General features: G+C 45.4%; 1 protein-coding gene across 1 annotated transcript in view; it reads left to right on the forward strand.

Moving 5' to 3' along the window:
- The window catches only part of LOC145391718 (ionotropic receptor coreceptor Ir76b-like), a 121,460-nt gene that overhangs the window by 89,411 nt on the left and 12,049 nt on the right, over nucleotides 1-20,000 (forward strand). The window contains exon 3 of the mRNA XM_080266254.1: nucleotides 11,288-11,474. Within this exon, the coding sequence (XP_080122380.1) occupies nucleotides 11,288-11,474 (187 nt within the window). The remainder of the gene's footprint in view (nucleotides 1-11,287; nucleotides 11,475-20,000) is intronic.

Here is a 20,000-nt window from a genome sequence, read left to right on the forward strand (position 1 = left end):
GTATACCCCACGTATGATATGTCCCCGTTATACGATATTGGACGGCACATACCCATTACGCATACCCAACATATCACCAGGACATACCCAGAATATCACCACCACATACCCAGAATATCACCACCACATACCCAGCATATCATCCCCACATACCAAGCATATCACCATCACATATCCACCATATCACCATCACATACCCAGCATATCACCATCACATATCCAGCATATCACCACCACATACCCAGCATATCACCACCACATACCCAGCATATCACCACCACATACCCAGCATATCACCACATACCCAGCATATCACCCCCACATACCCACCATATCACCCCCACATACCCACCATATCACCATCATGACCTATTCTTACGTATACCTTGTCTGGGTTCACCAGTTTCTGTTACTCTTTCACTCACATTTCTTCCTTGTCTTCCTCTTCCTTCCCTCCTTCCTCTTTCCCTCTCTCCTCCTTCCTTCTTCCCTCCCCCCATACCTTCATCCCCCCAAACTCTTTCCTTTCCCCTTCCCTTTCCTTTCCTCTCCTCTCCCTTCTACCCTTCCCCAGGAGATCCACCCTTCACCTGTCTCCTTTTCCCCCCTCCCCTCCCCCTTTTCCCCTTCCCCTCCCCTCTTCTTGTCCTTCACTCATCTCCCTCTCCCTGCCCCTTCATCCTTCTCTTATCTCTCCACGCCCTCCCCTCCCCCTCCCCCTCCCTCTCCCCTTCCCATCTTCTTGTCCTTCACTTATCTCCCTCTCCCTCCCCCTTCGTCCTTCTTTCACCTCTTCATGCCCTCCCCTTCCTCACTCTCTCCCCCCCTCCTCCCCCTCCCCACTCCCACGTACACTTGTTTGTTTATTGTTGTCTGAATAATTGATAATCAAAGGACAAAGAGGAAGGAGGGGCAGGGAGGGGAGGGAAGGGGAGGGAAAGGAAAGGAAGGGAGAGGTAGAGTAAGGGAGGGGAGGGAAGTGGAGGGAAGGGAAAGGAAGGGAGAGGCAGAGTAAGGGTAGGGGAAAGGGAAGGAAAGTAGTGGAAGAGTAGGGCAAGGGGTAAGAAAAAGTAGGTGAATGATAGGGTATTGGGCGGAGAAGGGAAGGAAGAAGTAGGGAGATACTAGGGTGCGAGGTGCGAGGAGAGAAGGGAAAGGGAGGATAAGGGAAGAGGAGGAAAGGAAAAAGAAGGGTAGGGGAAGAGGAAGTGTTGAGAAGGAAGAGGAAAATGGTAAGGAGGAAGGAAGGGTGAAGGGGAAGACAGAAGATGATATGGACAAGAGAGGATTGGGAAAGTGAAAGCTAAGGGAAGAAAAGTGAGGTAAGGCAAGGGGAAGAGGGGAAGGAAGGTAAGAGGACAGGTAGGGGAGGAGAACTGGGGAAAATCGATGGGGATGGGGAAGGGAAAGACAGGGAAGGAGAAGGAAAGTAAGAGGAGGGGTAGGGGAAGGAGAGTGGGGTAAACTGATGGGAATGGGGGAAGTGAAAGGCAGGGGTCATGTCACTAATCTACCTGGATTTTATGACAAAGATAACACCTGTAAGAGGTAAATTATCTGGATAATCAGCAAAAATAAACTTAATTCCTTTACTTCGCAAGAAAACTTTACTTAGATTAAAGGTACTTGATCTTTACTTGTTATTTAAATGCGGATTAAAAGGGGATTTAATATTATATCTTAAAGGATTAAGGATTTACGTAAACTTAGACAATATCCTCACATTCGTATCCACTCACATACATACATACACATACATATATACATAGACGCAGGTACACATTTTCTGTTGCTCACGTAACCTCTCACCTGTTACACACACACACACACACACACACACACACACACACACACACACACACATACATATTAATACACCATTTTGCCAGTCCATCCTCTCTCTCGCTCATAATTACAGACAACACACAAGGAACAGCAACATATATGAAAAAAAAAAAAAAATGCTCCTGTGCTTTTTTTCTGGGAGTGTAAAGTTTTCTCGAGACTAGAGGACTGTATTGCTTTCATCCCTACCTCTTTTGTTACCTCTTTCCCCTTTTTTCCCATCTTAACCTCCCCCTCCCCTCTCCCCCTACAACACCTTACCCATTCCTTCCCCCCTGTTGTTCCTCCCTCTCCTTCCTTCTTCCGCCGTTCCTCACCCTCTTCACCTTCTCCCTTCACCCTTCTCCCTCTCTTCCTCGTCTTCCTCGTCCTTCCCTCTCCCTTTCTTCTTCCCTCTTCCACCTCCTCCCGTCTCCCCCTACCTATCCCTCCCTCTTCTTTTCCCCCCATTCCCCTTCCCCTCCCTCGTCACACCTTTCACTCAATCATACCCCTCCTCTCCCTCTTCTCCCTTCTTCCCCCCCTCCTCTCCCCTTTCTCCCTCTCCTCCCCATCTCCCCCTTCCCTCCCCCCTTATCCTCTCCCCTCCCCCTCCAAATTCCCAGTACTACAGTCAGCTTCATTACACTCCCTCACAACATCCTCATAACTTCACTAACAAATCAAGTTTCATTCACGCCACAAAACTCCTAGCTCTTTTAATTCAATTTTATTCCAACTTCCCAAATAGCGAGGTTTATATATACGCTGATCCACTGGCATTGAAGCCGTGGCCCCAGTGAAAGGCTTTATGTAATTTTCTGAATAATTTTTTGGGTAATGGGGGGATTTGGAAGCTTATTTTTATTTACTTATTTCTGTGATGGAGTTTATATATGGGGTTAGGGGAAAGGATGGTACCCACGTATTCTCTGCGTGCCCTAAAAGATGGTCATTAGGATGAAATATTAGCTGGAAAAATCATTTTTGTATTGCGTTAAGGATACAAAGACCTAATATAGCCTAACTTTGTTACTCTGACCTCACCTGACCCCACCTCACATAATCTAATTTATTCTGAACACCCTTCCCTACCCTACCCTGCCCTACACCCTACCCTACCCTACCCTACCCTAGCCTACCTTACCTTACCTTACTCTGCCCTACCCTACCTTACCTTACCTTACCTTACCCTGCCCTACCCTACCCTACCCTACCCTACCCTACCCTACCTTACCCTTCCTTACCTTACCTTGCCTGACGATACTCCGCCGCATTATTTTCAGTTTCGTGCATAATGTACCTGACTTACTGTTTATAATTCAAGAAGTCGATAGAGTGAACAGAGCAAAGAAGAAAGAAATGAAAGATTGTGTGTGTGTGTGTGTGTGTGTGTGTGTGAGAGAGAGAGAGAGAGAGAGAGAGAGAGAGAGAGAGAGAGAGAGATGGAAAGAAGGTGTGGGAAAATAAATGTGGGACAGAAAAAAGAGCAGAAAGAAATGAAAGATTGTGAGAGAGAGAGATGGAAAGAAGGTGTGGGAAAATATGTGGGACAGAAAAAGTGAAGGAACAGAGAGAGAAAGGAAGAGAAACGTAAGGAAAAGTGTTCAGAAGAAAGTACAGAAGAGAGTGCAGCTGAGTAGAAGGGAAAAAAGAGTATAGTAGGCTAGAGAGATGGATAAAGGAGAGAGATGGAGAGATGGAGGGAAAAGAGAGAGATGGAGAGATGGAGGGGAAGTAGAGGGAGATGAAGGGAGAAGAGAGGTGGAGAGATGGAGGGAAAAAAGAGAGATGGAGAGGGGAAGAAAAAGAGAGAGATGGGGGGATGGATTAATAAAAAGATGAATGAGAAAACAGACAACAAAAAGATAAAAGGAATAAATGGATGGTAGGGATGGCAGGCAGAGTGGTTGTAAGGATAGTAGAGTGAATAAAGGAAATATATTAAAAGAAATCAGTTAGAGCCGTGCAGGATAGAGCCGTAGAGCAAAGTAACGAGAGCTTTACCTGGGCAGAAAAAATTACCTGGGAGTCACACTGAATAATCCAGCTTCAGCAAGAGTGTAATCAGATATCAGATCGTTCTCTCTCGCTTTGTTTATTAAGTACACATCACCACCTCATCCATCACAGTCAGAGCAGGTGATTGAGAATGCATGTAGCCTATAATGCAGCCAGCAACACGGCAAGTTGATGAGGTGTATTGATCAACCTGTGTAAGATTGGACAGTGGGGCTATTTTGGATGCAGTTAGCCTCACACACCTGGCTTCTCCAAACACACCTGACTCCTAAAACACCTGCCTTCCCCAAACACACCTGACTCCTAAAACACCTGCCTTCCCCAAACACACCTGACTGCTAAAACACCCGGCTTCCAAACACTTATATCGAAAAATCGCCCATCTTCCAAACAGTTGCATTCTAACACACCTGTTTCCCAACCACACCACCACACCCATTCCCCACCACACCCCTCCCTCACCACACCTGTCACCCGCCACACCGCCACACCTGTCCCTCATCACACCTGTCACCCGCCTCACGACACCTGACCTTTATTAGAGCAAGTGATGATGCAGAGGAAGAAAAGTGAGCGTTGGCAAAGACGAAGGTGCAATGCAGAGGGGTGATTCACTGAAGGATGTTGCATAATAGATAAAGAAAATTGCAGTGTCTTGCCCATTACGTCTCTCATGCCACGATCGGTGTTGTCTTGAATGCAATATTTTCTTGAATAACTCCAGGCACGAAATAGTTTACTGCGTATTATGAATGAGGAACGTAGTAGCAGTAGTAGTAGTAGTAATAGTAGTAGTAGTAATTGTTGTTGTTGTTGTAGTACTTTGGCTGCTACTATTACGAGTACCACTACATCACAATTTTTCACCCATAATGTACAATAAGCACAGGTGTCAAGTCATTCATAAATCGTACAAGCGTCTACATTTGTTTACACACACATTAGCCGTCCCCACAAATGCTTAACCATCCTCTATCGATCTAGGCCAAACCTTGACTTATCGTGGCTCAAGGCAAGAAGCCTGGTACGGGTCTTTACCTTATGGAGGTTTGGGTCTTGACTTATGGCGGTTCAGGGCCTTAACTTATGGTGGTTTAAGACCTAAACTTATGGCGGTTCGGGCCTTAACTTAGGGCGCTTCAAGGCCTTAACTTGTGGTGGTTCAAGGCCTTTACTTATGGTGGCCCAGGACCTTAACTTACGGCGGTTCGGGGCCTTAACTTATGGCGGTTCAGGGCCTTAACTTATGGCGATGGGGGATCCTTATATCGGTTCTGCACCTTAACTTATGGCGGTTCGGGGTCTTCTGGCGGTACATTCTTGGTCCATTATTCGACAAAGGGACAAAGGAAGATGGAGTGCAGGATTCTGGGAAGGGTGTGTAGCTGCGATTAATCTTACAATCGTTCTTTTATTCTTGCTTGTTATGTATTTTGGGGTCAGAAGTTCGAAAGATTTATTTTGTACTCTGTTGATACTTTTATTATTATCTTTATTATTATTATTATTATTATTATTATTATTATTATTATTATTATTATACTTCTACTTCTACTGCAACTACTACTACTACTACTACTACTACTACCACCACTATTTTTTTTACATTTCCAAATTAATAGGTGGATTAGTATAATGTAATATTTTTGGATGAAGTTCTCCACATCCTGACTTCCCGGATGTGGAGTAAAGATCGACATGAATAAAATATCTTAGAAGGAACTGAAGGCAGGTAACAATAGAACTTAACTCCCTTTCTCAATCTTGAAACGTTGGTCTGATTTATAAGTCGTGTGTGTGTGTGTGTGTGTGTGTGTGTGTGTGTGTGTGTGTGTGTGTGTGTGTGTGTGTGTGTGTGAGAGAGAGAGAGAGAGAGAGAGAGAGAGAGAGAGAGAGAGGAGACGAGACGAGAAAAAGAAAGACAATACACCTCATTTAAACCCTCAAGGTGTAAGGAAATATTTAAGGGCAGGTGAACGGCCTACCCCCATGGTGGCACACACACACACACACACACACACACACACACACACACACACAAAAAGACAGGTAAAATCCAGGTAAAGCAGACGTCCAGGTAAACCACTGAAGCTCACCTTGTTCATGTTATGTGAGAGAGAGAATCAATATACATCACACGTGGTCCCGATATGCTAACATGGGCAGGACAGTGGAAGGTGTGTTTGGTTTGTAAATTATTGGTGGGTGAGAGAGAGAGAGAGAGAGAGAGAGAGAGAGAGAGAGAGAAGGAAGGAGAGAAGCAGGTAACAGTGGAAAGAAAATCAGAAAAAGGGTAGACTGATAATTTTATGGAGAGACAGGGAAACTGAGAGAGAGAGAGAGAGAGAGAGAGAGAGAAGAGAGCAGGTAACAAAGGAAATAACAGCAGAAAAAAGTTAGACTGATATTTTCATGAACAGACTGGACTGGTGATAGATAGATAGATAGACAGATAGATAAACGGATTGATAGAGAGGTAGATAGATAGATAGATGGACAGATAGATATGCAGTCTGATACAGTAGGTACATAGTTGCAGATGCACTAACATATAGAGAGGATAATAGTAGCGTGTGTGTGTGTGTGTGTGTGTGTGTGTGTGTGTGTGTGTGTGTGTCAAGGCAGCTTCTGTCCTCAAAACCAGGAATCGATGTGCGTTTCTTTATGTACGCCTTTCAATCGTTCACAGCAATGCCACGGTCAGGTAAACGCACACGTGTACGTTTAGGTAATTTGTTCTATTGTTAGTTTGTTTATCAGATGCTGGACATGGAGTAGGGAGCCCGTTTACGTTGATTAATAATTCACACACACACACACACACACACACACACACACACACACACACACACACACACCACTCCTCCTCCTCCTCCTCCTCCTCCTCCTCCTCCTCCTCCTCCTCCTCCTCGTGTCTTCTTGGGGACATCCACAACATACATAATAAACACTCCCAGCTAGATCGATTAGAGAGAGAGAGAGAGAGAGAGAGAGAGAGAGAGAGAGAGAGAGAGAGAGAGAGAGAGAGAGAGAGAGAGGGAGGGAGAGAGTAAATCGCACACAATCGCCCATCAATCACCATCACGCGATAAATCTTCCTTCACATTGTCACGAAATTTAGAGCAAATAGGGTCAGAGAGAGAGAGAGAGAGAGAGAGAGAGAGAGAGAGAGAGAGACCTTCCACTTTCTTTCTTCACCTTCCATACTTCCTTCCTTCCTCTTCACTTCTCCATTTCCTTTCACCTCCCTCCTTGCTTTTGGCCTTCCTGTCACTCCTCTCACTTTTTGTCTCTCCTTTCCTCCCATCCCTCCCTTTAAATCCCTCCAGTCTCTCCCATCTTCGTCCTTTCCTTTTATCTTTTTCTCATCCTCTTCTCCATCTTTCCTCCACTGCTTTCCATCCTTCCCTGATCTTCCCTCCTCCTCTCCCATCTTTCTCTCATCTCCCTTCTTCCTCCCGTTTCCTAATTTCTCTATCTTCCCCCCCCCTTCCTTCACCTCTCCTCCAACTCCATCTTTCCTCCACCTTCCCTCTCCTCCCTTTTCTCTCCCTTCCTCCCCTACCTTTCCTCCAACTCCTTCATCTTTCCCTCCAACCCCTCCCTTCCTCCGACCCTCATATCACCTCAACATCTTTCATAATCCTGGTCGATTTGTGATTCCTTTGTGCACTACTAAGGTCAAACACACACACACACACACACACACACACACACACACACACACACACACACACACACACACACACACACACACACACACACACACACACACACACACACACACACACACACACACACACACACACACACACACACACACACACACACACACACACACACACACACACACTCAATAACCACAATAGCCTTTCCTGTTTGCTTCCCTTATTGCCTTTGCTTCATCAACTTCCCAGTCTGTGATTTTTCAGCAATATTGGAGCCTTGCAGACTGGATTCCTACTGACACAGGAGTCGTATAAATTGAATTCCTACTTACCCAGGAACGAGGTCAATTGTATTCCTTTACTGAGGTCATGTACGGGGGGGTTGAGGGTGTTCAGTGTTATGCCAGTGCTGTTTGTTCATTGGCAGTGCAAGAGGAGGTGATATGGTGGTGTGAGCATAAACATTGGACTCCTGTACTGTACTGAGAGGACGTGTGTGTGTTGTGTGTGTGTGTGTGTGTGTGCGTGTGTGTGTGTGTGTGTGTGTGTGTGTGTGTGTGTGTGTGTGTGTGGTCGTACTTGTATATTTCATGCACCTCTCTACTTCCACACATACTCCGTTTATGCTTGTGGTCGCTTCTGTGTGTATGTGATATTTTTGGAGTTAGGTGAGCGTGTTGAAGTCACTCTGGTTGATATTTGCACACACACACACACACACACACACACACACACACACACACACACACACACACACACACACACACACACACACACACACACACACACACACACACACACACACACACACACACACCTTCCCTCACCTCCCTTTACGATTTACGAAGGAAGTCATGCACAGTGGGTTCCTATGCTTGGGTCACGCGCTGTTAGGTGAGGCTTGGTTAGGATGCTCTCTCTCTCTCTCTCTCTCTCTCTCACCTCCAGACCCACAGTTCAATGGTGTCTACTTTTCCTTTATTTATGTAGTAGTGAATGTAACAGAGTCAACACCAGCTCACAATGCTCACAATTTCCTGGGCACAATTCTTTACTAATTCAGACTCTCATATATCTTACACTCCCTGTTACATAATGCACGGGGTTATATGTTAGACGGACGTGAAAGAGCGACAGGGACTGGGAGAACATACACAGCACTACACACACAAACACACACACACACACGCACCACACCACACCACACCACACCCCCCTACACCCCCCTACACCCCTTACCCGGAGCACAAGTCAGCCAGGTGTATCTGATCAACACTGAGGTAAACTAAGACAATGATATTCCCCGAAGGTTGAATATTACAGGGATTAATGTCAGGTGTTGTGAGGGCAGGTGTAAATATTCACGACTCACGATGCAGTAATATCTCCAAATTCACTGATATGGCGAATCATGGATATTACTTTATTTTTTCTGCTTTACTGATTTTGATTCGTGAATATTGGAGAGAATATGATTAAGTGTATTGGAGGAATCTGTAATTATTTCTGGAAGATAAATTTGCTGATAATGTGAAGGATGAATATTACAAATGGTTGTTATCCTTCTCCTCCTCCTCCTCCTCCTCCTCCTCCTCCTCCTCCTTCGTCTTCTTCTTCTCCTTCTTCTTCTTCTTCCCATTATCCTTCTTCTTCTTGCTATTGTTATTGTTGTTTTTTTGTTCAGAGTTCCATATTTCTATTCCTGAAATGAAAAAAGAAATCCTACACTGAATGAAAAAGGCCTGTGAAGTAATTATCTGTGTTGTTTTAAGACAAGGTAAAGGCCTAACACACATTTTCTTTACCTTCTGTTTTCTTCCTCTTATCTGCGTACTTGTAGGGTAAACTGAGATAAATTTTTAACAGTGGCGGTGGTAATTTGGAATATTAATGTACAGAAACCTTTTTTTAGGCTAAGAATGGGTATGATAAGAGAGGTTTGGGTGGTCAGGTGTGGTGGGGGACAGGTGTGTTGGTGTGGTGGGGGATAGGTGTGGTGGTGTGGTGGGGGACAGGTGTGGTGGAAGACAGGTTTGGTGGGGGATAGGTGTGGTGGTTATTGGTGGGGGACAAGTGTGGTGATGTGGCTGGGGATGGGTTTGATGGTGTGATAGGGGTTGGTGTGGAGAGAGAGAGAGAGAGAGAGAGAGAGAGAGAGAGAACTGGAAGATAAGTATGATATTGACAAGAAGAAAAAAAAAGCTAACAGTATAGTGTGTATAAGAAGAAATACTGAGCCAAGAATTAGAGCTAGGTTTAAAAGAAAATAAAGAGTGAAATATAGAAAGTAGAGTGAGAAACCATGCTCTATTCTGTCTCACACACTCTCTTTTTTCTTTCAGGTGACGAGAAAAAGAGAGAGAGGGAGGCTATCTTTCGACTCGCCTCATCAAACAAGAGGATATTTATACCTGGGATGAAGAAAGACGGGAATTAAGGAGTCTCACTTACTCCCTCTGTCTCCCACACGCTCCCACACACTCCCTCTGGCTCCCCCACACTCCCACACTCTCCCTCTGGCTCCCACACACTCCCTCTGCCTCGCACACACTCCCTCTGCCTCCCACAAGACTCCCACTCACTCCCACAAGCAACATTCCATCTTCCAAATACATACCCCCACCAATTTTAGCCGTTACGTTCACTCCCACACCATCCCACAAGACTCTCTCTCTCTTTTACCCTCGTCATCATTATCATCACCACATCATTATCATCATTACCACCACACCCCATCACCACACCCCCATCACCACCACCCCTCCACATTACCATCACACTCCATCATCACCATCACACACTTCAACACCACCGATTACCACACACCCTCATCACCGCACCTTGTCACCCCCCCCATCTCTACCACACTCCCCACTTCCCCATCATTACCACACTCCATCATCACCATCGCACCCTTTCACCACCACCACCACCACCACCCCCATCACCGCCATACCTTCCATCTCTACCACACTCCCCTCTTCCCCATCATTACCACACTCCATCATCACCATTGCACCCTTTCACCACACCACCACCACCACCACAACTCACCATCGACCAAAGCCTCATCAATACCATCACCGCCATCACCACTTTGAAGGATATACTCCAACCACATCAGTAGTATCTCTGTTATTGACTACTAGTACTACCACTACCATCGTCATTAGAGGTACCATTCCTACCACACTTGTTACGCTACCACAACACCACATTTACCACAGTACCACATTTGTTACGCCACCACACAGCCATATTTGTTACGCTACTACTACCACATTTACCACACTGCCTCATTTGTTACTCCGCCACACTACCACAGCTACTTAAACTCTACCACAGTTGCTGCCACTAGAACTTCCACTACCACACCGCCACAACCACCATTAGTTCCTACCACATTTACTACCACTACCATAATTATTCCACCACAACCACTAATCCCCACCACAATCTCCACCACTTCATCTTCCCCTACCACACCACCACAACCAGCATTACAAGGTACCAGAATCACCCCTTAGCTCCCAAAGACTCCCAGACCCTCCCACTAACCTCCTACATATACTCCCCAGTTCCCACTCTAACTCTCACAGACTCCCAAACCCTCTCAGTCCCTCCCACAAACTCCCAAACCATCCCACATACTCTCATACTCCCAAACTTCGCTTCAACTCCCAATACACAGATCTCCACACTCCCAAACTTCCTCCCCGGCTCCCATCAGCTCCCTAACCTCCCCAACTCTCCCCATATACAGGTAATTTCAGGTGTCACCCATGGGTATGCTAGGGCCCACCGTCCTAACCCCGCCCTCGCAGTGCCCGTCCCTAGGCATGACAAGTTTGGTGCAGTACATTAGTTTGTCTGTCTGTTGGGGTCACCTGTCCTACGCTGATGATTTGGAGGTGTTTAATGATACACCTGACGTCACAGAGCAAGAATTGGGGCTTCCAGGTGAGTACAGGTTGATAGATAGATAGATAGATAGATAGATGGATGAATAGATAGATGGATAGATGGATAGATAGAATGACGTACTTGGATTATATAGCTAAATTCTTTGACCTTTGACATGATAAATTCTTGACCTCTGACACCATAAATTCCTTGACCTCTGACACCATAAATTCCTTGACCTTTGACATCATAAATTCCTTGACCTGACACCATAAATTCTTGACCTCTGACACCATAAATTCTTGACCTCTGACACCATTAAATCTTGACATGACACCATAAATTCCTTGACCTTTGACACCATAAATTCTTGACCTTTGACACCAACACCATAAATTCTTGATATGACACCAGAAATTCCTTGACCTTTGACACCATAAATTCTTGACCTTTGACACCATAAATTCTTGACCTTTGACACCATATTTGTGGTTTAAGGCCCGTATTTTTGTCGATAAAGGAAGTTCCCTAACACCTCTTCCTTGGCGATTTATTTTTTTGAACATGGCTGGTTAATATCCCTTTACATGCCATCTACGCAGCGTATGGCGATATTGGAGGGATTTATGTAACACAGAACAGGACAGTAAGGTGTAATAAACAAAATAAATCGCTTAGGAAAAGGTGTTAGGGAGCTTCCTTAACCATGGACTTTGTAATATTTCATTCTCGTACTTCGCCTCCTGTCTAGAGTGGCGTCATATGCTCAGTTGGCCACACATGCACCTGGGACAGTGTGTGTGTGTGAAGTGGAGGTCTAGCTACAATTCCCAGCGATCATGCGTCACGGTTACCTGGTCGTTTCAGCTTATTTTTGACACTTTCGTTCCTTCATGTCAGTGCCACCAACAAACACGTGATTATGTCAGGGTTGTCAAGTGTGCGAAATGCTAGACTTCTGCTACTCGTGGATGGTGTACCAGGTGTATATGATGCCAGCTGTATATTTATGCTGTACCAGGTGTATATGATGCCAGCTGTATATTTATGCCGTACCAGGTGTATGTGGTGCCAACTGTACATCGTATTTACCATTATCAGGGAAATATGTTTAGTTTATTGAGAGATTTTTAGAGATCAAGAAGGTGAGTGGATGGTCTCTCTCTCTCTTAATATTTTCATCTTTTTATAGCCATCTTCCCCCCCCCCTCAATCTCTCCCCTTCCTTCTCTCCTCCTTTGCTCATCTGTTTGTCTGTCGCCTCTCTCCTCTCTCCCTTCTCCATTATCCTCCCTTCCTCCCTTTCTGTCTACAATCTGTCTCTCCTCTCCCTTCCCCCTGTCTATCTATTACCTGTCTCTCCTCTCCCTTCCCCCTGTCTATCTATTACCTGTCTCTTCTCTCCCTTCCTCCCTATTTATCTATCTGCGGTCTGTCTCTTCGCTCCCTCCCTCCCTCCCTATCTATCTATCATTTACCTCTCCTCTATTCCTCCTCCCTCCCTCCCTCCCTCCCTCCCTCTCTTCCTCCCTCCCTCCCTCCGTTATGACCCAGAATTAATACTTCATAAGACAACCCTGAGATCGATGGAAGACCTGTAGCGAAGAGGATAAGGAGGAGGAGGAGGAGGAAGGGAGGGAGAGAGGGAGAGGGAGGGAGGAAGGAGGGAACAGAAGAGAAAGATGGGGGCAGAGGGAGGGGAGGAAGAAGTATTATCGGGAGAGGAATAGGGAGAGAAGGAAGAAATGTGGGAAGGAGAGGCGAGGCTAGGAGTGGAGAGGAGAGGAGAAGTGAGAGGGTATGGGGGAGGGAGGGAGGGAAAGGAAGGGAGGGGGAGAGAGAGAGGAGAGAGGGAGGCAGATTTGAAACAAGGAACTGGAAGCAAAATAAGTAAAGAGGAGGAGAGAGAAAAGAAATAGGGAGGAAGGACGGAAGGCAGGAGGAAGATGGGAAGGGGAATGGAGATGAAATGAGGGAAGGAAGGGAGAAGGGAGGGGGTAGAGGGACGGAGAGAAGGAGGAGGAAGAAGAGAGTAGGAGGGGGAGGAGGAGAAGGAGGAGAAGAAAGTGATGGAGGCAAGAAAGGAAGGGAATGAAGTAAAATACGTAGAAAAAAAAAACTACTGAGAGGAAAAAGAGGAAGAGGGAGGGTAAAAGGAATGTAGAAGAGAGAGAGAGAGAGAGAGAGAGAGAGAGAGAGAGAGAGAGAGAGAGAGAGAGAGAGAGAGATTCACGTATATTTAACACCTGTAATTAACCCTTTCACTATGAAGACGCTCTTTTAAAGATATCTCACTACACTATATTATCTCATCTTTTTTGTTTTTTATTCTCTCTCTCTCTCTCTCTCTCTCTCTCTCTCACAAGACAATGTTGCACAGCTTAAGGAAGGCCTCGTGCATATAGGCTTAATATTGCAAACCTTAGCAACACAAAGCAACTCAAATGATATACAGATACGTAGGTGCAACATCACATGCAACATGATATATGTACAAAAAAAATCACAGGCAAAAAACATGCGCACACAAAATCAAAATTGTAAGGCATACGCACGCAAGCAACCTCACACACACACACACACACACACACACACACACACACACACACACACACACACACACACACACACACACACACACACACACACACACACACACACACACACACACACACACACACACACACACACACACACACACACACACACACACACACACACACACACACACACACACACACACACACACACACACACACACACACACACACACACACACACACACACACACACACACACACACACACACACACACACACACACACACACACACACACACACACACACACACACAGATTGGATAAAACGCACGGAAACACATTGGCAGCCATGAATACTCTTTCGTGGAAGTGATGTGTCTAAATAATGTAGGTGTGTGGTTGGGTTAGGTACGTTTGAGGCAGGTGTGTGCTGGAGTATACTGGAGGTGTGAGGTGGGGTGTAGGGGGGTGTAGTAGCTGTGTTGGGGTGTGGTAGATATGTGTTGGGGTTGGGGTTGGTGCCTGGTGGGGTGGTGGTGTGTAGAAGGTATGTGATGGGGTGAGGCAGGAGTGTGGTGTGGTGGAGTGAGGGAGGTGTGTGGTGTGGTGGGGTGAGGCAGGTGTGTAGTGTGTTGGGGTGAAGTAGGTGTTTGGTGGGGTGTTGTAATGTCACGAAAGGCAGGTGTGGTGAGGTGTGATGGGATAGGGGAAAAGTGTGCTGGGGTGAGGTAGGTGTGTGATGGGGTGAGGCAGATGTGGTGTACTGAGAATCAAGGTCATGGTTAGATAAGGTATGTGTGGTGAATGAAGGCAGGTGTGTGGTGTGAGGTAAGCAAGATGTGGTGAGGCAAGGTAGGGTAGGTGATAGTGTAAGGGGGAGAAACACACACATACATACACGCACACAAGTACACATGCATATTTCTCAAACAGGACCACATGAATAAAATACACATATAATGGCACTTGCATAACTGAAACACACACACACACACACACACACACACACACACACACACACACACACACACACACACACACACACACACACACACACACACACACACACACACACACACACACACACACACACACACACACACACACACACACACACACACACACACACACACACACACACACACACACACACACACACACACACACACACATGCAGACACGCGCACAAATACACATGCATATTCCCAGACAGTAACACATGAATAAAATGCACGTTTTATGGCACCTGCTTGCATATCTGATCTCTCTCTCTCTCTCTCTCTCTATCTCTCTCTCACACACACACACACACACACACACACACACACACACACACACACACACACACGAAGAAAAGGGATAAGAGCTGGTGAATATTTAACAAGTTTTATGGGAGGATTGACAGCACCAGTATTGACACACACACACACAAACACACACACACACACACACACACACACACACACACACACACACAAATTAATTCAGTAATTTTCCCGGAACACACAGTCATCTCCAAAGTCAAAAGGGAAAATAAAAAATAATAATCATTCTCTCTTAAACTCCTTTTTTTTTTTTTTTTTTTTTTCAATATATAGAGAGCGAGGAATGCAGAAATAAGAACAGGAAAAATATAAAACTACAACGATCAATAGAGAGCCCAGTAAAAATGCACATGTATTTACTCATTTCTAACTCACCCAATTGTCATCTTCACTCATTTCCAACCCACCCAATTGTCATCTTCACTCATTTCCAACCCACCCAATTGTCATCTTCACTCATCTCCAAGTCACCCAATTACCACCTTCACTCATCTCCAGGCTACCCAGTTGTCACCTTCACTCATCTCCAGGCTACCCAATTGTCACCTTCAATCATCTCCAACCCACCCAATTGTCACCTTCACGCATCTCCACGTCACCCAATTGTCACCTTCCCTCATCTCCACGTCACCCAATTGTCACCTTGACTCATCTCTAACCTACCCAGTTGTCACCTTCACTCATCTCTAACCCACCCAATTGTCACATTCACTCACCTCCAAGCCACCCGGTTGTCACCTTCCCTCATCTCCACGTCACCCAGTTATCACCTTCACTCATCTCCACGTCACCCAATTGTCACCTTCCCTCATCTTCAAGCCACACAGTTATCACCATCACTACACATGTTAAAACAGCCCACAAAACACTTCCCTATTTCAATACAAACCTTCGTCTATTTTTGTTTTGTTTTTGTAATTTCAAAACAGAATAGGACCCAAAACTGCACCATGGAACACTGACCTTCCAGTTTTATGTCGTCTGGTTCTTTGGTCTTAATCACAACTCATTTTTTTTTTGTCCCATGGGCTAATTAAGGCGTTATTCGAGTACACTGTCAAGGAAATTATGTCTATCTATCTATCTATATACCTAGGCTGCTTCCCCCAAGGAAAGGGAGGTAGCCGAGACAGGACGACTCACTCTCCATTTACTCATCCATTCAAACACATTCATTCGCATCTTAGCCCCAAAGGGGAGAACGGACAGATCCTCACCGCATCACACCGCACAAGGGTCAACTGCGCAATGCAAGCAGTGACATCCACAGCAGGGCCCGACAGCAGAACTGGTTTACCCCTGCCACATCATAACAGACCCATCCCCTTACCCGCACCTGACCTGACTAGCTGATCAGACCAAATGCGGGAGAATATCCCCTCAGGGCTGCGTCATCACTTATTCATTCACAATTTCTCTCCATTTATTTCTGTCACGCACAGCCACTCTTCCTTGCTCAACAGACATCCCTCTCGCATCCAGCGCTCTCTTCACACTGTCCATCCATCCTATTCGTGGTCTTCCTCTCAGTCTTACACCTCTCACATCAGATCTAGTTATCTTTTTCACCAATCGCTCATTATCCATTCTCTCCATATGCCCAAACCATTGCAACACCCTCTGCTCAACTCTACCAGCCATCTCCCGAACAACTCCAGTTCTCCTTCGCACTTCATCATTTCGCACTCGATCCATACGCGTCACTCCACACATACGGTACTCCTCAGACATCTCATCTCCATTACATTCAAACTTTTCCTCTCTGCTACACCCATATTCCATGTTTCAGCCCCATATAACGCAGTCGGTACCACAACACCCTCATACAGCCTTCTCTTTACATCCATTCTAAGCAAACGACATTTAAACACTTTTTTCATTCCTCCCAGCACCTTTCCTACTTCATTTATTCTAAACTTCACTTCTGCATCTATTCTTCCATCCACAGCAACATGTGACCCTAGATATTTAAAACAATCTACCTCCTCAAGCAACTCACCATTCAAAACTATATTCATCCCCCTACCATCTATCAACCTCGTACACTTCATCACTTTACTCTTATTCTCATTTACTTTCAATTTCCTCCTTTCACACACCCTTCCAAACTCCTCTACCAACTGTCTCAATTTCTCCTCTGAATCGGTCACCAATGCAGTATCATCTGCAAACAGCAGTTGCTTCAGATTCCACTCTCCTCCATCAACATTTACCAGACTCAGACCACCTAAAACTCTTGCATTCACCTCCCTTACAACACCATCCATGTAAATATTAAACAACCAAGGCGACATCACACATCCCTGTCGCAGCCCCACTCTCACGGGAAACCAATCACTCACAGCATTTCCCACTCTTACACACGCTCTACTATTTACATAAAAACTTTTCACCCCTTTTAGTAACCTACCATCAAGTCCATACAATCTTAAAACAGTCCACAAAGCCTCCCTATCAATTCTATCATACGCTTTCTCTAAATCCATAAATGCCCAAAACACATCCTTGCCTTTCGCTAAATACTTTTCACACACTTGTCTCACAGCAAACACCTGATCAACGCATCCCCTCCCTCTCCTAAAGCCACACTGCTCATCACTAATCACTCCCTCTGTACCCTCTCTAACTCTCATAATTAACACTCTACCATACACTTTACCTACAACACTCAACAGACTTATACCCCTAAAGCTAGTACATTCATACTTATCACCCTTGCCTTTATACAACGGGACCACACAAGCACTTGCCCAGTCAATTGGCACCATACCTTTCTCAAAGCACACATTCAATAATCTTACTAACCAGTCAACAATAGTCACTCCACCACCCTTCAGGCATTCCACAGCACACCCATCCATACCTGCAGCTTTCCCTGTTTTCATCTCCTTTACTGCCTTCTCCACTTCCTCCTTCGTGATCAAAGAATCATTCAACTCTCCCAACACATTTATTCCTTGCACCCTTCTATCTGCCACAATCTCAGCCACGTTTTCCTCCTCTACATTTAACAATCTTTCAAAATACTCTGCCCATCTCTTCCTTACTGCATCCATCTCAATTAACATCCTTCCATCCTCTGCTTTTACTCGTTCTTCCTTCCCAGACTCTCCCTTTCGCACCCTTTTCACCTCCTTCCAAAACATTTTCTTATTCTGTTGAAAATTCTCTGTCAGCCGCCTACCCCACCTCTCATCTGCTGCCACTTTAGCATCACGCACAGCCCTTCTCGCTCTATTCCTCTTTTCCTTATACCTTTCATATGACATCTCATCCTTCCTCTGCAGCCACACTTCATATGCATGTCTCTTCTCAGCCACAGCCATACTTACTTCCTCGCACCACCATTCACTTCCTTTTCTTACACCACCACCCACACGTCTCACACCACACACCTCTTCTGCATGCTCCACCACAGCACTCTTAAACAACTGCCATTCCTCCTCCACGCTGCCATTTTCCCGATCTTTCACTGCGTTCCACTCATCTTTCAATTTCTCCTGTACCCCAAGTTTATGGAAGTGCTTGTCCTGTGTGTGTGTGTGTGTGTGTGTGTGTGTGTGTGTGTGTGTGTGTGTGTGTGTGTGTGTGTGTGTGTGTGTAAAACTGTATCGAACACTCTAAAAAAAATATTCACGGCTACACTTCATCGTTAATACGAAAATTGTCACTGATTATAATGAGATTGACCGAGACAGATAATAAAATAAATGACTGTTCAGAAAACCATGCGATATATTTATTTATCTATCTATATAGCCAGACGCCTTAATCCCGTAAGGGGTGGCCACAAACAAATCGACCCCATGTCTCCCTGCCCCCTGCCATTTCGCTGCCCTCCCACAAACTTACACCCTCTTCTCATATACCTCCCCAGTCCATCCCTCCATCTCATCCATGTTGTGACTATTAAATATACCTTTATTAAATGATTACCTTGTATCTAATAAAGGTGTTCAACAAATTCTGAACTAGCAGATATTTAGCACTATTTATGAAGACTGGAATTATGTTTGCTTGTTTCCTGTCTTGAAGGAATTGTGACACTTCTTCGTGATTTGCCAAAAAGTGAAGCTACGGCCTTTTGTATATCCTTTTTCGTTTCCTAGAAATTTTGGGTTACCTTAATTGGCTCAGGTGCGGTTTATGGACAGGTGTATGGATTACGACGCCCACGACTCACCTGCACACGCAAACACCTGCTTGTATTCGTGAGACAATGCTTGCTAAAGATCGGGTGAAATTAGGTGATACATAATTCATTCTCTCACACTTTCTCACTACTCTCTCTCTCTCTCTCTCTCTCTCTCTCTCTCTCTCACACACACACACACACACACACACACACACACACACACACACACACACACACACACACACACACACACACACACACACACACACACACACACACACACACACACACACACACACACACACACACACACACACACACACACACACACACACACACACACACACACACACACACACACACACACACACACACACACACACACACACACACACACACACACACACACACACACACACACACACACACACACACACACACACACACACACACACACACACACACACACACACACACACACACACACACACACACACACACACACACACACACACACACACACACACACACACACACACACACACACACACACACACACACACACACACACACACACACACAC

Source organism: Coenobita brevimanus, chromosome 19 (genome assembly GCF_032717465.1).
Source record: "Coenobita brevimanus isolate Jiangsu-jjx chromosome 19, ASM3271746v2, whole genome shotgun sequence".
In the NCBI taxonomy this organism is placed as follows: Eukaryota; Metazoa; Arthropoda; class Malacostraca; order Decapoda; family Coenobitidae; genus Coenobita; species Coenobita brevimanus.